Source organism: Mesoplodon bidens (assembly GCF_964165515.1).
Source record: "Mesoplodon bidens genome assembly, chromosome: 7".
Lineage (NCBI taxonomy): Eukaryota > Metazoa > Chordata > Mammalia > Artiodactyla > Ziphiidae > Mesoplodon > Mesoplodon bidens.
This window is the reverse complement of record NC_138164.1, coordinates 18,753,565-18,771,283: the sequence shown is the minus strand read 5'-3', so window position 1 is coordinate 18,771,283 and position 17,719 is coordinate 18,753,565. Positions and strand designations below refer to the sequence as shown.

Genomic DNA, 17,719 nt, shown 5'->3' with positions numbered 1-17,719 from the left:
GACTTTGGCTCACCTGCCCAGCTGCAGGTGAGAAGTGACCTACCCTCCACTGCTCTGTGACAGTTCCTTTAGCAGCACCTGCCCTGGAATGGCCCTGGGAAAGCCACCTGTTCAAGCACTTATAATTTTCTCTGTTCTGGGGGTCTCTCAGGTGAGAGGGCAAGTCCATGGACCCAAAACCCAGAGACACCCCGCGCCCCGCCCAGGTTCAGCACCAGGAAACTTTCCTGTATCCTCACTTGTATCCCCAGACAAGGACCAAGGGACCTCCCACGGTGGATGCCAGGAAAGAGGAAGGAAGTAGGGAGTTCAGAGAAAGGAAGGGGAGGCCACCCAGATGTGCTTCCGTAGGACACCTCCCTTCCCTCTGCCATTGGCTAACTTTACCCACCAGGACAGCTTCACATCTGTCCAGAAGCCACGTTTGCCTCTGCAGGTGCATTTTCTCCCCTCGTGCCCCAAGTCTCTGCACTGAGCCCTTGACCAGATTCCTCCACAGCCCCACCCTGCTCTGTGTTTGTCTCCTCCCAGGCTGCCCCAGTCATGCTCCAGCTGTTCCCTGAGCCTCATCTCTGGCCCCTGGCAACAAGCCACCCCAGTAACTGGGCTAAGGAGTTCACCTCCCCCATGGTCAGCCCCAGACCCAGCACTCATCCCTCTCAGGTTGGGGCCAAAAGCAGTGCCAAGGAAGGAGAGCTCCCTGCAAACAGAGGTCCAGCCTCTCACCCCATGGATCCTGCTGACTCCTCCTTGGTGGCCTTTTGCATGCAGAGACCCACTGGCAAACAAACAAACAAAAAGCCATCAACAACAAAGGAAGCGTTAAGTCAGCCAAGCCAACTGATTCAGACCAGAAAATCCCCATTACAACTTTTTACTCCAGACTTGCTATGGAGGGGTGGGTTCCAGGCCCCTAGCTCTACAATGGAGACCCCTGGCAGAGCCCTGACCTTTTATAAACCCTCAGGACTTAGAAGTTGAATGAATAAATGAATCTAGTTCCGTGTAGAGCTAGGTCTAAATCAAAGGGGGCCAACTGCTCTGGCCGGACTCCTGTTTCTAACTTCAGGACACCTTCCACTCCCAGCACCTACCCAGGATCAAGCTGGGGGGAAAAAGTCACAGGCCGAGACTGAGGAAGGATACTGGGGCGGGGCGGGGTCTTTTGGGGTGCTGTGCAGGTCCGAGCCCCCATCGCTGCCCGGAGCCTCAGGGCTCAGGCTGGCTTTCCCCGCCCTCGCAGGGCTGAACCAGTTCCACCTCGATCGCAAGGGGAAGGAGGGAGGGCCGCCCGCCTCCCCGTCCCCACCCTCCTGGAACCTGCCTCGCAGGAAGCGGCGGGTGCAGCGCGGCCGGCGGGGAGCGCGCGGGGCTTGGAGGGCCCGGGCCGTGCCGACCCCATGGCCGCGGGCGTGGAGCAGCGGCTGGGCGGCCTCCCCGTCTTCACCCGCGACGACTTCGAGGGCACCTGGCGCCCAGTGGCGAGCGGCGGCTTCAGCCAGGTGTTCCAGGCGCGGCACAAGCGCTGGCGGACCGAGTACGCCATCAAGTGCTCCCGCTGCCTCCAGCCTGACACCATCAGGTACCCGCCTGCCTCCCCCCTCCTTTTGCAGAGGGAAACCCGAGGCCCGGGGAGCTCCCGAGGGCGGGGCGGCCGGGTTGAGGCTGAGGATTGTCCGCTCCCCTTTTCTAAACTCTGTCCTGTGGCCTGAGCTCCCCAGGCACAGCCCTGTCTGTTTCCGGCTCTGAAATAAACTTGGCTCTGTTTGTGGAATCAAACCAATGTGTGAAATCCACAGAGGTCAAAGGTGAGCAGGAACTACCCTCCAAATATGCCTTTGTCCCATCCAACCTCCCAAACTGGTCCCGCCTCCTTCTTTCCAGCCTCACCTTCCTTCCAGGTGTCAGCTTAGTGATGACTGCTCTGGATGACCCTCTGCCACCCTCCTACCCACCCCCTAACTCGCAGCGCAGGCAGGGCTGGGCTTGTTCAGAGCCTGTGGCACTTGGCTCAGTGATGCCCAGTGACCTGGGGGGAATCACAACTCCTGTCTGGTGTGGCCCCAGCCCAACCCGTGCAGGCTGATGGGGGCTTGGGGTGGGGTGGAGGCTGCCCAGCCTGCTGGCCTGAGAGCCTGTCCAGGCCACTCGCTTGCCGGCCCTCACACCGGCACTGCCAGCAGGTCAAGCCTGGAATGCTGCCGTCGCCGTCCTTGTTTTTGTCTCTGGCTTCTCCCAGGTCCCATTACATGTACTATGACCACTCCCTGGCAGGCCTCCTTTTCCCTCTTACTACCTCTTTCCCATTGCTTCAACCCATCTTTGCTGGTACTGGCTGTGCCCTCGCCCCTCGTGCAGCCATGGAGACTCTTGGATCTGAAGTCTGAGATGATAACCATGTCTTCCTCCCAAGCCTCCTGGGACATCACCTAGAGCACCTTGGGTGTGCAGGGAGCAACTCCTATTGGCATCTTTTCTGGTCATTCTCTGTGGTCACTATGCAAGCTCCCAAGACAGTCTCCGGTCCCACACACCCAAGTCCCTTCTCTCACTCCCAGACCCCCGCCTGCTTACTGAATAAGGACAAAGTGAGATCGCCCCAGACTCACCCACCTTCCTCCCTCAACATCCTGGCTTGGGAGTAGAGTCAGGTTATTCTAGGATCTATTCAAGTCATTTACAGCCTTGGAAGCAAAGGACAACAGGAAACGGATGGCATTGACAAGACTACTCATGAGACGTTGACAGTAACTCCCATCTCAATTCCCTTCCCAATTCCAGGAATCCTTGGGCGGAAAGGACTAAGGGATTTACGGTAATCAAGGCCTGCCACGTGTGGAGTGCTATAGGAGGAGTTTCATGAGGATGACTTCACTGAATCCTCCTTCCATCATCTCATTCATTTGTCCTCCTGATGAATGTTTATTGCTCACCTACTATGTGCCAGGCTCTGTGCTGGACCCTGAGATATAATGATGAATGCCACAGATATAGCCCTGGAGATATTCTCCTAGAGCTTGCAGATAGGGGAGAAAAGACATTAATCAGATAACCCCACGTGTAAATGTAAGTGTGCTGCTGTGAGAGGTGCAAGAAAGGAGAGAGTTGTGGTTCCATGAAGGCTTATTATTGGAGTTTGAGATCAGAAAAGGCTTCCCTGAGGAAGTTACGCTTGAGCTGAAATATGAAAGATGAGTCTGAGTTAAGTGGGTGAAGAGAGGAAAGCTTTCCATGTTGGGTTTAAGGTGCCTTTAAACAACCAAGAAGAATTGTCAAGTAGACTTCAGAGTAAAGCTCTGAGCTAACAGTATTAAAATTTGTGAGTCATTTGTTATAGGTGTATTTGAAGCTAGGACATAGATGATGTTCACTCATTCTAAGCACTAAGTGAACAAAACAAAGTCTCTGCCCTTGTGGAGTTTATAATCTAATGAAGGAAGACAGAAAACAAACAAACAAACAAATAGTTTTATCTATATCCCTTACAAACCACCTGACATTTTCTTTGATTAAAATACCTAAGGAGAGTTGAGTAGTCTGATCTTCCAAAAAAAAATTTTGATCTTCCAAAAAATAGTAATTTGTGGGCTTTTTTGCCCAGAATGTTAAGATTTTCTTTACCAAGCTTCTTTGTTGTACAGGAAGTAAAAATGCTATTACAATCTCAGTGTAAGTGGTAGCCACACATGGTTGACATACCAATCACAGCCCTCCACCCTACCGCAAGGGTCTTACACGAAACTCTGACAATGCTTATAATTTTGTTGTTCCTTATAAATTTGTTATAATGCTTGGTGGTAGATTTCCGAGAGGGACTAAATGGATGAAGGCAGAATGTCACAGGAGCTCTTCTTTGGTTCTTTGCGTGGGTGGGTGTCCTAGGGTTTGTATCACAGCTACCTTAAAAAAAAAGCTACCAACTGCATTTGAGCAGTCCAGCCAATATGGAACTGAAGAACAAATAAAGCAAGGTAGGTTTTTGGTGCAGGTTATTTGGAGTCTTTCTTTCAGCTTCCTATTTTCCCCCCCTTCATCCTCATCCTCATTGTCTTCATCTGATCACCTTCTCCATCACATCCAAGTTCTCCCCTCCCTTCACTTCATCTTCAGCCCCTCCCCTTCTGCATCTTCCTGTTCATCATCAGACTCTCCCTGCTCACCGTTTTTCTCCTCTTCCTGTGTGCATCTTCTCCTCCTTCATGCTCCTCTTCTGGGGGGATCAGGATTGATGGAGTAGGGTTGCTATTTTCTATAGGCTTGAAATCCTTACTAATTAAGTACTATTTCAGAATAGAGATTTGAAGCAAAGAAAGAGCAAACCATGTGTCTCTCTCAGGCTCTCTTAGTGTTCTAGGCAGAGGGACGAGCAAGTGCAAAGGTCCTGAGGAAGGAACAAGCTTGACATGGTGGAGCAGGTCGCAGAGGGCTTTGTAGGCCATTGTAAGAACTTTAACTTTTATTATGCATGAGAAGAGAGCCACTGGTCAGTCCTGAGCAGAGCAGTGACATACTCTGACTGACATTTTAAAAGCACCACTCTGGCTGCTGGTGCAGGGGAAGAGAGAGAAGCAAAGGCACCAGTTAGGAGGCTTGGGCCAAGATGCCAATGGATAGAGGTGGTCGGCAGGGGTCAGATTCTTGCTATATTTTGAAGGTAGAGCTGATGGAATGTGCTGAGGGGCAGCTTGTGGGAAGGAGAGGAAGAGAGGAGTCAAGGATAAGCAAGATCTTTGAGGACTAGAGGGATGGAGGCCCCGTTCACGGAGATGGGGAAGGCTGAGGGGGGAGCGGGTTTGAGGGGAGAATCAAGAGTTCAGCTTTAGACACGTAAAGTGTCGAATACCCAGTTGGAGATGCTGAGATTGCCTAGAGACAGAGGACGGAATGAGATGAGGAAAGAAGAGGGCCTGGGACTGGGCCTAACGATCAGGTAACACAACAGGAGCCTGCAAAGTAGGCACTGACCCTACACTGAGAACGAGAAAATTGCTTGTAGGCTACAGCAACATGGGGGTCATCGGTGACTAGCAACAGCCTGTCAGTGAGGTATTAAGACCAGAAACCAGATGAAAGGGGATGGGGGGAGATGAAGAAAAGAGAAAGACAACAGGTGTAGCAAACACTTTCAAGAAGTCGGGGTGTCCGGGGGAGTTGAGCAAGTTACTGTTGTTCCCATTTTACAGTTAAGAAGCTGAGGCCCAGAGAGTTTGCTTGTTCAAGGTCATACAGAGAATAAGGTGAAATTAGGATTTGAAAGCAGGGCAATGCGACCCCAGATCCCTTGCTTTTTCCACTTTATGACAGATGTCTTCTCAGTTCTTGTGACTTCAAAAGTACAAGAGGAGACAGATAAAATATATATATATATATATAGCAGAGGTGGAGGGGAGAGTCCTTGAACAGTAGAGAAGTAAAGACAAGAACGGCAGAAACCAGGACTAGCCAACCTGTCCAGATGCGAGGGAGAGCAGGTGCTTTTTCCTGGAGCGGAGGAGTCTCTGGCTGGCTTCCCAGGGAGGCCCTATGAGCACATTTCCAGCGGCCTCTGACTGCAGTGCCAATGCAGCTTTGCAAATACTCTGCTTTTTAAAGATGTCATTTCTCCTTAATCTTCATCCCTGCAATCCCAGAACAATTTATAACGATTTGCATATTTGCTGTTTTGTGGCACGTACAGTGAAAAGAGTGAAAGGTTTGCAAATGCTTATTTTGTAAGGCTTTCCCTTAAGTATTGACTTCTGTTCAGTTCAACAAAGATGCCTTGTGCTGTACGTGGCCATGTGCTGTGGGGAGTACCAAGATGAAAACGTATACTTCATCTCCAAAATGGAATCCCATGCAGCCATTACCGAGCTTGCTTTGAGAGAATAACAATGCAGGAAGTGCTCCACTACACCAACAGGGAAAAGCAGATCACAAAACAGCCCACACTATGTGATGGCAAGACAGAGTGGAGGAGAAAGGAGCGACAGGGAGGGAGAGAAGGAGAGAGGTTCCTTGAAATGTATTGTAAAAGGATATGCGAAATTATTAACAGAGGCCAACTCTGGAAGGTTGGGTTACGGATGATTTAATTATTATTACTATTATCATTATTATTATTATTTTTGGGCTGTGCCATGAGGCTTGCAGGATCTTAGTTCCCCGACTAGGGATTGAACCCAGGCCCAACAGTGAAAGCACTGAGTCCTAACCACTGGACCACCAGGGAATTCCCTAATTTTCTTTTCTATTCCCTAGATGTTCTACAAGGTATATATATTACTTTCACCATCAAAAAGTCAATAAATGATATATTTTTTCAATATTTTTATTGAGATATAGTTGATGTACAATGTTGTGTTAATTTCTGCTGTACAGCAAAGTGATTCAGTTATACATATATATATATATATATATATACATTATTTTTTAAATATTCTTTTCCATTATGGTTTATCATAGGATATTGAATATAGTTCTCTGTGCTATACAGTAAGATCTTGTTGTTTATCCATTCTATATATAAAAGCTTACATCTGCTAACCCCACCTCCCACTCCATCCCTCCCCCAACTCCCTGCCCATTGGCAATCGCCAGTCTGTTCTCTGTGCCCTTGATTCTGTTACATAGATAGGTTCATTTGTGTCATATTTTAGATTCCACATATAAATGATATCATATGGTATTTGTCTTTCTCTTTCTGACTTACTTCATTTAGTATGATAATCTCTAGTTTTATCCATTTTGCTACACATGGCATTATTTCATTTTTTATGGCTGAGTAGTATTCCATTGCATATATGTTCCATATCTTCTTTATCCACTCATCTGTCGATGGGCATTTAGGTTGTTTCCATGTCTTGGCTACTGTGAATAGTGCTGCTATGAACATAGGGGTACATGTATCTTTTTGAGTTATAGCTTTGTCTGGGTATATGCCGAGGAGTGGGATTGCTGGATCACACGGTAGCTCTATTTTTAGTTTTCTGTTTTCCATAGTGGCTGCACCAATTTACATTCCCATCAAATGTGTAGGAGAGTTCCCTTTTTTCCACATCCTCTGCAGGATTTGTTATTTGTAGACTTTTTAATGATGGCCATTCTGACCATTGTGAGGTGGTTCCTCAATAAATCATATTTTAAAAGAGAAGCAGGAGGCATAATTTTGGTCCTCCATGGGCTTGCGATCTCCTAGGGGAGGTAGACATATAGGAGTGGCCAGAACAAATGGCAGGATTTTTGTGGCCGCCTCTGTAGAATGGGCTGGCTCCTAAATTAGCAGACCCCTTTACTTCCTGTCTTGTTGCTGGAGTCATCTGGACCCTAATCTATGCATCCACTGGGCATCCTCTTGGGTCTCTCTTTCCCCCTCCATTACCTTGCAAGCTCCCAAGGCATCTCTGGGTCTGCACAGCTTGGTATCAAGTCTAGTTTGTGTGTCCTGCTAGTTGCTCTTGTAATTAAAGGGTCAGCTCCTTCCATCTCTCGCTCCTGCCCCTCCATAGCTCTGATGTGAATTGCCTCATTGAAGAAGCAACCAAAATGGAGAAGATCAAGTTTCAGCACATCGTGTCCATCTACGGGGTATGCGAGCAGCCCCTGGGTATTGTGATGGAGTTCATGGCCAACGGCTCCCTGGAGAAGATGCTGCCCACCCACAGCCTCTGCTGGCAGCTCAAGTTCCGCATCATCCATGAGACCGGCTTGGCCGTGAACTTCCTCCACAGCATTGACCCACCACTGCTCCACCTGGACCTCAAGCCAGGCAACATCCTCCTGGACAGCCATATGCATGTCAAGGTAAGGACCCTAGTGAACCCCTCTGCCCCCTTTCTCTCCAGAGCCTTCTCCAGATGAACAGGATTATTTACTGCCTGACTGGCCTGTCAAGAGTTTTTGTTGCTGTTGTTGCTGTTTTTAATATTTATTTATTTGGCTGCACCAGATCTTCATTGCGGCATGGGGGATCTTTAGTTGCGGCATACGGGATCTTTAGTTGCAGCATGCGGGATCTTTTTAGTTGCGGCATGCATGTGGGATCTAGTTCCCTGACCAGGGATCAAACCCGGGCTCCCTGCATTGGGAGTGTGGAGTCTTAGCCACTGGACCACCAGGGAAGTCCCCTGTCAGGGGTTTTAAGCAGCTCCCTTCATGGACAAATACCGAAGGCAGGGATCACACCTAAAACAGATAGATGCACAATGAAATTTGGTACATGAAACTGGGTATCAGGATGTCTGCAAAACCCCTCTTTGGATGTCAGTCTTCCATTTCTAATGTGGGTAGAATAACCTCTATCTCATTCTTTGCTTCAAGTGAGAATGTGTGTAAATGAGATGTTCTTAAGGAAGGTCATGATGGCCATTTTTTCAGTTCCTAAAACAAGCCCTGCTTTCATTTCTGCCCCAGGACCTTTGCACATGCTGTTTCCACTGCCAGGAACAGTATTCCCCCACTCCCTCTTTATCCAGCAAAGGCCCCTACACATCTTTCAGGTCTCAGCTTAAACAACACCTCCTCAGGGAGGTTTCCCCTGATCCACCCCCGTGGGCCCCTGTTATATACCCTCACTGTACCTCTCTTTTTATACTGCTAACCCCAATTGTAAGTATATAGTCATTTTTAGTGACTATACCCCCTATTTGAATAAGCACTTAGGAGAGTAATGGGTGTGAGGGTTTCATCATTCTTATCTGCTTCCTGATCCTCAGTATCCAGCCTAGTTGGCACTCAGTGAATTGTCAATTTATTAATGTATGAACGAATCAATGGATGGAAGCAAAGTCAGAGATAAATATACATGGTGTCAATGCTTTAGGGCCCGTGAAAGTGGGATGAACAGAGAAGCTCACCAAAGATGTCACTTTATCCACAGTCCCTTTGGGTAATGGCCACACCTACCAAGGACTTACCATGCGCCAGGCACTGTTCTAAGTGCCTTTTGCATATTTTCTTATTTAATGCTCATAATAGCACTGTGAGTTAAGTACTTGTCTTGTTTCCCTTTTATTGATGAGGAAATGGAGGCTCTGAGAAAATAAGTAACGTGTTCAAGGTCATCCTGTGGTATATGGCAGTGCTGGGAGAGAGCTTATGGTCTCAGCGGCTACACTACACTGGCAGTGAAGATAGCGGGAGAGATGAGAAACTCAGGCAGTTTTCTAGAGGCAAGACTGTATTGCTCCCCATCCCCATCCGGGCTTCCTCCCAGGTTTCGGACTTCAGCCTGTCCAGGTGGATGGAACAGTCAGCCCGGATGCAGTACATAAAGAGGTCAGCTCTGCAGGGCACCCTCAGCTACATCCCCCCTGAGACGTTCCTGGACAGCAACAAGGGCCCAGGGCCCAAACACGATGTGTACAGGTGAGATGGAGGCTGGGCTCCAGGCCACATACCCAGCGCGTAGCTTGTTGTCAACGCCCTGCCTGGACCCCAAGGCCCAAAGGGCAGGGCAGGACAAGGATGAGGTCTGGCGCCTCCCTGCCCACGTGGGAGGAGGAGGGATGCGGGGGGATTCTGGCTGGAGAGGCATTGCCTGGGTTTGTGTGGTCCATGGGGCCCCCCTGCTGGGTATCCGAGAAAGCCACTCAGGGGGCACTTTCCCCCATCTGCAGCTTCGGGATTGTCATCTGGGAGATCCTCACTCAGAAGAAACCATATTCAGGTAGCACGCGACAGTGGCACCGTCAGATGGGGTCCCGGAAGGGACTGGGAGGCTGGGGGTGCGTGGGGGCAGGGGCAGGCAGCAGGTTTTTGTTGGGGACCGTACTGCTCTTTAAGGGTTCCCGTCCTCACCCTCCTTCCTTCCTCCCCCTACTTTCTAGAGCTCACATGACCGTGAAAGAAAGGGTAACCCTCAGCCCAGACCACACTTTGTGCCTCTAGTTCCTTTGCTTCAAAGTGTTCTTTCCTGTCTCTCTCACCCCCAACCCTGCCACCCAGGTGTCAGGTAAATAGATTGCCAGGGAATTTGGATCATCCAGCAGAGTTCCAAATCAGAGCCCGTAACTAGGCCTGCTGGTCAGTCCTGCCGTCTTTGGACAGCAAAAGCCCGCAGTGAGGGGCCATGGCTGGTCGGCCTGGGAGGGGTTGGAGCTGGACCGGAGACCCAGCTGCTCAAATCTGAGCCTCAAGTCAGCCTGCAATCTAGTTATTAACTCACTGTGCATTTATGGGGCCCCTGCTGTGTGCACCGCCCTGTCAGGATCCTCAGAGCCCCCATCCCCTGCCCAGCCCCTCTGGCCCTGCCTCAGTACCCACAGAGCCTGGGCCCCCTCTCACAGGCTTCAACATGATGACCATTATGGTGCGAGTGGCCGCAGGCCTGCGGCCCTCCCTGCAGCCTGTCTCTGATGAGTGGCCGGCTGAGGCCCGGCAGATGGTGGACCTGATGAGGCGCTGTTGGGACCAGGACCCCAAGAAGAGGCCCTGCTTTCCAGGTTCTCATCAGCCTGACGTACACAAGGATGAGGGAGATGGGTGGGGCTGGGGGGCCTGCGGGCCAGGAGCAGTGGTTGAAGCCCCGGGCCACTCCTGAGAGCTCTGCAGGGAGGGCCCTGTGTGGCACTAGGGCAGACTCTGTGCCACAGTGCAGTGTTGGCAGGGGGTGGGAGGGTGAGAGGGTGGATGGCAGAGGGCCAGTGGCAGCTGAGGACTGAGGTCTGGTCGCTTTGGGTTAATGTGTAACCCTATGGGAGATAGAATAGAAAACCTTCATTGCTGGAAGCCATCTGGGCCCGGCTCTGTTGCTTCTGAGACTCCAGTTAGCCTGCATCCTCTCAGGCTGCAGTGTCCTCCTTTGTAAAATGTTCCCAGACCATGAGATCACAGGCGTGATGGATCCTGTGGTCATCCACTCCTTTAGGGACTATGCAAATGTATGCATGTGTGTAAGCGTGAGCATCTTAGCGATCGCCTAGTCCTGCCCCCTTGCTTTATGGAACAGGTCTGACCCTCCAAAAGGGTCAGGGACTTGCCAAATGTGGCCCCACTGAGCCAAGGCGGGACCCTAGCTTGCCTGCCTTCTGGTGCGCATGTGTGGATGCCCCTGAGCGCAGGGATGGGTTTTGGGAGGGCGGAATGGGACATATTAGGGTATTTAAAATGGGGAAGAACTGCAGGCCAGCGTGTCACTTTCTTTTGCATTTTTTGGAGCAGGCATCACAGTGGAGACAGACATGCTGCTGTCCCTGCTCCAGAGTCCTGTGGCTGACCCAGAAAGTGAGGCCCTGACCAGGAAGGTGTCCCTCACAGCGTGTCTGCGCCGACCCCGGGAGGTGAGTGCGTGTGGGGTGGGTCTGGTCTTCGGCAGACACTGAGGATGCGCGCACAGGTCCCTCCTCACGAGGCTGCCTGGCTGAGGGGCAGGTGGGGCCCGGAGCCAGTGCACGCTCTGCTGGCCAAGCCAGGCAGCCACTCGGGGACACCTTTTCTTAACTTGCTCGAAGATGCTCTAAGGGCTGGTGGTAGCTGTGGCTCAGAGCCTCTGAGAAGGATGTGCCATCCCTCACATGTGTGACATTAAACAGAGCCTGTCCTGCAGAGGGAGACCTCGGCTCTCCCAGGCTCTCACACCCTACGGGTCAGCGTCATCCTGGCTCTGCTGTCCTTTCCCTCACCTGGGAACCAGCTGTGGGCTTCCATGGGGCTCCTGGCTGAACCCACAGGGCCGCCCTGCCTTCCCTGTGGCCCAAGGGGAAGTCAAGGCCCTGGGCCACCTCTTTCTGGCAGGGCCTCCTCTGCTCGGGGACTTCCCCTAGACACAACTGGTGGCAGGGATGAGAGAGGAGGGGGTCTCCTAAGACAGGGTGGCATGTGAGTCCTGACAGGTGAAGGGAGGAGTGGAGGCCGGCATAGGCCAGAACTGCCCTGATCATCTGATCCGCCCTGTGTCTTCTGGTTCCCCCTCCCCAGGTCAGTGAGGAGATCAGCCAGGAGCTAACAGACAGCGGTGAGTCCAGAGTGCGCACCTGGAACCAGAGAACCCACAGCGGAGGAGAAAGTGGACTCAGACCATATCCTGTCCCCATCCTCCCTGGCCCACCCTCCTCCCCAGGCCTGTCACAAATCAGGAGTCCGTGTTCCCTTTCCTGGCACCCGGCCCTGTGCTCCAGAAATGCACATCCCCCGGGGGCCTGGCTTTGCTTCCCCTTCAAGTCTGTGTCCTTTTGAGGCCGGACTCCTCCCTTCCTGGCTGGGGAGGTGCATCAGTTTTCAACTCCAGTTACATATTAGAATTACTTGGGGAATGAAAAAGTATACGATGCCTGAGCCACCCTAGAATAATTTAATCAGAATCTCTGGGGGTTTGGCCTGAGCAGTGATTTTCATTTGTTTGTTTTTTTTGTTTTGGAAATTGTTGCTTTTAATTCTAATACACCACTGGGTTGAGCAGGAGGGAGTGGGTCCTTAATGGCTCAGGAGGAGTTCAGATCTCAGAGCTCAGCTGCAAATTTATCTCCAATTTGCATGTATTTACTTTGTGCCAAGCACTGCTGGGGGAGTTCTTACCTACGTGATATGATTTGTCCTCCCAGTGGTAGCATGAGGTTGGGCATTGTTCGTGTCCCCTTATGGATCAGGAGCTGGAAACTCAAAGAGGCAGAGAGCACGTGATGCTAAGATGTAGAGTCAGGATTTGCACCCCGGCCTCTTTCTGCCTCACCCTTACGGGAAGAACTGCCAGAGTCAGTTCTCTAGGGCAGTGGAGCCTGCGTAGAGATCTGGGGCACTGGGAAAGACGTTGCCCTCACTCCTATGTCTCTGCTCCTGGCTGGTACTTCCAGGAGGCAGGGGGATGGCCGAGACGACCTCTGGACAGGTCAGAGGTCCCCTTCTCAATCTCACCTTCCTCCCAGCAGACTCAGGAGACTACTTGAAGCGCGTCCTGACTCTCTCAGACAGCGAGAGCCTGGTCCTGAGCCATGAGCAGCTGCGCCTCCGTGAGAACAAGGTCACTGCCCTCCACTTCCTGGTGGCTCAGGGCCGCCTGGAGCAAGTGAGGCTTCTGCTGGCCCAGGAGGTTGACGTGGACTGCCAGACGGCCTGTGGCTACACTCCCCTCCTCGTCGCCACCCAGGACCAGCACCCCGACCTCTGTGCCCTGCTCCTGAAGCACGGTGCCGACACCAACCTGGTGGACGAGGACGGCTGGGCCCCGCTGCACTTCGCAGCCCAGAATGGGGACGACCGCACTGCCCGCCTCCTCCTGGACCACGGGGCCCGTGTGGATGCCCAGGAGCACGAGGGGTGGACCCCGCTCCACCTGGCTGCGCAGAACAACTTTGAGAATGTGGTACGGCTTCTGGTCTCCCGTCACGCTGACCCCAACTTGCAGGAGGCTGAGGGCAAGACCCCTCTCCATGTGGCCGCCTACTTTGGCCATGTCAGCCTGGTCAAGCTGCTGACAGGCCAGGGGGCCAAGTTGGATGCTCGGCAGAGAAACCTGAGGACACCACTGCACCTGGCGGTGGAGCAAGGCAAAGTGAGGGCCATCCAACACCTATTAAAGAGTGGGGCGGCCGCTGATGCCCTTGACCAGAGAGGCTACAGCCCACTGCACATCGCCACTGCGAGGGGCAAGTACCTTATCGGCAAGATGCTGCTCAGGTACGGCGCCAGCCTCGAGCTGCCGACCCACCAGGGCTGGACGCCCCTGCATCTAGCAGCCTACAAGGGCCACCTGGAGATCATCCACCTGCTGGCCAAGAGCCACGCAGACGTGGGGGCTCCCGGAGGCATGAACTGGACCCCCCTGCACCTGGCTGCCCGTCATGGGGCACAGGTGGTGGTGTCCACACTGCTGCAGTGTGGGGCTGACCCCAATGCTCCCGAGCAGTCAGGCTGGACGCCCCTCCACCTGGCAGTCCAGAGGGGGGCCTTCCTGAGCGTCATCAACCTCCTGGAGCACCATGCAGATGTCCATGCCCGCAACAAAGTGGGCTGGACGCCTGCCCACCTGGCCGCCCTCAAGGGCAACATGGCCATCCTCAGAGTGCTGGTCGAGGCCGGTGCCCAGCTGGACACCCAGGACGGGGTAGGCTGCACACCCCTGCAGCTGGCCCTCTGGAGCTAAAATCAGGGCTTTGTCGCCTTCCTAGAGGGCAAGGAGCCCTCACTGGCCATTCTGGCCTGGGCTGAGCCTGGAGCCCAGACGGAAGTTTAGACAACCTGCGGTCTCCTTACCTGTAAGGAAGAGAGGTTGGTGGAAGTGAAGCTGGGCTTCTGGCAGGGCCCCTTCCCTGTCCTTGCCAGCTGCCCCTTGGACCTTGAGAGGAGACGGGAACCTGGTCCCCTGGGTGGTGGAGGGATGGGGAGAGGAACACTGAGGTTGTAGCTGGGGAAGGGGCCGCTGGCTCAGAGATCTGCTTTCAGCCCTTCCTCCATGTGTGTCTCTAGCCAACTCTCAGCCTCCTCCTCCTGTACCTGGACTCAAGCCCCCAAACTGAGCTCCCTCTTTATTCCCAAGGTTCCTGCCACCTTTAACCACTTGCCCCTGAGTCCACAGGGGCCCTTGCATCCTAGAACCCTCTCTGAAGAAGGAGGGAGGCAGAGGAGAGGGAAGTGTTCCCTCCCAGCTCACGTCTGTGTGACTTGGCCCCTTTCTTCGGGCACGGTCAGGACAGCCAGACACCCGTGCTTTGTGCAAGGGCAGAAGCTGAAAGTTCGGAGGAATTTTCCACTTCCCATTGGAAGCCCCAGCCAAGAGCCTGTTGCTGCACCGACCACCTTCCTGGCGGCTCTGGTCCCAGGGCCCAGGTCTGCCGTACAATCTCTTGCGGGGAAGGAAGGGTCTGCTCCAACTGCCCACGAGTGACCCTACATGGGACACTTGGTCCCTGGTCCCCCTCCCTCACCCTTCACCCTTTGCTGTGTCCAGTTATATGGCCGGTTTCAAATCTGACTATCATAAAGCTGTGGATCTGAGTCCCCGCCTTAGAGGTGGACTGACCCGTGGTGCCAAGCTGGCTATGGGGGCTGGTCTGGCGTATGCGTGTGCACGTGTGCGGTGTGGTGTGTATATATGATTGTGTGTGAGTTCCCGCTGGGGATGAGGCGGGGGCAGACATGGGGAGGTGGACGGTGGTGATGTCACCTGGAGGGGAGGTGTCTGGGCTTGGTGTGGAGCTTGCCGGGCAGGGACTTCCTCCTTGGCAGCGGCTCAGAGAGCTCTGTCCTGCCCCCATCAGCTGGCCTGGCCTGGTCTGCAAGTTGCAGGGCAGGTTGGGGCAGGCCTGGGATTGCTCAGACTAGCCTTGTGTGACCAGTCCTGGGCTCAGCGGCCAGCAGCTTCTCCTTCCTCTCTGGCTGTGCCGGGGCTCGCCCACCGTTGGGAGGGGACGGGGCGGGGTTGCAGGTGGGAGCAGGACAGGTGCCCTAGGGGTCCTCTCCGGCTCGTCTCTCCCTCTTCACACTGCTAGAGCAGCCCCTCCAACTCAAGGATGTTGTGTAATTGTCAGAGAAGAGGAATCTTCTGCCCCATTCACTGGCCAGCTCCAACCCCAGCCAACCCGCAGGCTTGCCTCTGAGTGTCACCCTCATGGGCTGAGTACGGGGCCGCCGGTCACTAGTGTCACGTGGGCGTGGGGTAAGAGAGGCGGAGCGAAGACACCTGTCGCCCCACGGACATGCTGAGTGCAAGAGTCCGTTCTAGCAGAGCTGGTGGCACAGGTCTCCCATCCTGTGGTCTCTGGGCTGTGGTGCCAGCCTCATGGACACTTCACCCCACCAAGCCACGGACTACAGCCACCACAGAGAGTCCTGGGAGCAGCTTTGAATGGGGTTGTGCCCTAGAACAAAGGCTGTAAATCAAGCCTGCACATTAGGATCTCCTGGGGGAGGTGTGGCAGGGAGGGGAGGGATGGAAGGGTTTTTAAAGTACCCGGCCCTACCCTTGACCAGTTAAACCAGAATCACCAGGGCAGGATCCTGGTATTAGCCGGAGAGCAGCCAGGGCTGAGGGCCACCACCAGGGGGCGCCCCGTGGTTTCTCTCTGGGCCCTTCTTAGCATCACCATGAAGACGGTCGCCAGCCGGCAGCCTGGGTGGTGGTCTTTTCCTCTCCTGGTTGGATGAGTGGAGACTCCTGAGGACCGGGGCAAGGCTCACTCAGCGGACTGTTTCATCCCCCTGCTCCCTGCTAGCTGCCTGGACCATTCTCCTCGTTCTCGCTGAGACTAAGCGTTGGGCAAAACTTGTAGTTAAACATGCCCCTGGGAGTTCTGTTTTTCCTAGAACCGCTGGAGCAGGAAAAGGAAAGGCAGAGGGCACAGTGCTGGTTGCTTCTCCTCACACCCTGAGGTCTGAGTCTAGCTCCAAGGCGAGGATTCTGCACGAGCGCGAGAAGGGACGTGGGGCTGCACGTTCAAAGCCAAGCGAGCTCAGAACAATTCGTGCGAATGGTCAGGAGTGAACCACGGAAGGACAATGGTGTCTGGCTTATCCTGTTGGGAAGAGTTTGAGGAAATACTTTGAAGAATGCAGTTAGAAAAGGTAAATGTTTTTTTTTTTTTTTTTTCTTGCACCTATGGTCCTATAAATGGCAGAGGTCCCATGGAGATGCACATGGGACCATGCCTAGGATTCATTTCAACTCTGATGATCCCAGGGTCTAAGCAGAGATCCTCCCTTCCTCCAAGAGATAACTGAGGTCGCAATTTCAGGCCAGCTCCAGCCAACACAGCCCTATCATTGCTTTTCATCACCTTCTTCTCCCTTCCCAAGCCACCCCTAGCCAGACACAGACCCTACACACACACACAGCATCTACCCTGAGTCCCATTTCCACAGAGCTGCTTTCTAGAGGTTTCATAGGGATGTTTAGAATTGGATTTTAGTAAAGCCTTTGCAATTCCCAAGGAGAGGATATCAGTTGAATTTCAAACCTGTTTAGGGGAGATTGGGGTAGTCAAGGATATGAACCCCTCATTTCTTCCTGGACTTTTCCATGTGAAGATCCTATAGACCCTTAAACTCAGTGTCCCAAACTGAACCTCCCCATCCCCTCCCAAGCCTGCTCCTGGTCCTTCTTAGCTGAGGGGACCCCTAACCCAGGATTCTTTCTGGACCAGTGCTGTCCAACAGAACTTTCTGGGAGGATGGAAACCTCCCACATCTGCCATTAACTCCATGTGCTGCTGAGCCCTTCAAATGTGACTGATGCAACTGAGAGACCCAATTTTTTTTTTTTCGGTACGCGGGCCTCTCACCGTTGTGGCCTCTCCCGTTGAGGAGCACAGGCTCCGGGCGCTCAGGCTCAGTGGCCATGGCTCACGGGCCCAGCCGCTCTGCGGCATGTGGGATCTTCCCGGACCGGGGCACGAACCCGCGTCCCCTATATCGGCAGGCGGACTCTCAACCACTGCGCCAGCAGGGAAGCCCGGGGGACCCAATTTTTAATTTCAACAAGTTAAATTTAAGCAGCTACAGATGGCTGGTGAACACACAGCGCAGTCTACACTCTTCCTCTCCATCTCCCCCCATCCAATCAGTCACCCAGCTGAGTGGGGTTCATCAGGAAGGGCTTTCCGGAAGCTGCAATGTAGAGGAGGACACGGGCATAGCAGATGAGGGGCAAGGCCCGGACCAGGTGGGAGAGGCCGGGGCACGGGAGACTGGGGAGTGTGAAAGAGCAATCATGCCGTTTGTGGGTGCAGACAGCACAGCGTAAGAGCGGGGGCGGGGGAGGGTGGGTACTTCATTAGGAGACCATGACGCCATTCGTGATTCCAGAGCTTGG

The 17,719-nt window shown here is 53.3% G+C and overlaps 1 protein-coding gene across 1 annotated transcript; it reads left to right on the top strand.

Annotated features, from left to right (window-relative positions):
• Nucleotides 1–1,364: 1,364 nt before the first annotated feature.
• Nucleotides 1,365–14,930, top strand: ANKK1 (ankyrin repeat and kinase domain containing 1). Its single transcript, XM_081239618.1, has 8 exons — nt 1,365–1,582; nt 7,488–7,782; nt 9,194–9,345; nt 9,597–9,646; nt 10,266–10,421; nt 11,140–11,258; nt 11,896–11,932; nt 12,843–14,930. Exons 1-8 carry the CDS (start codon nt 1,401–1,403, stop codon nt 14,054–14,056), a joined length of 2,205 nt encoding a protein of 734 aa, XP_081095744.1. The 5' UTR covers nt 1,365–1,400; the 3' UTR covers nt 14,057–14,930.
• The last annotated feature ends 2,789 nt before the right edge of the window (nt 14,931–17,719 follow it).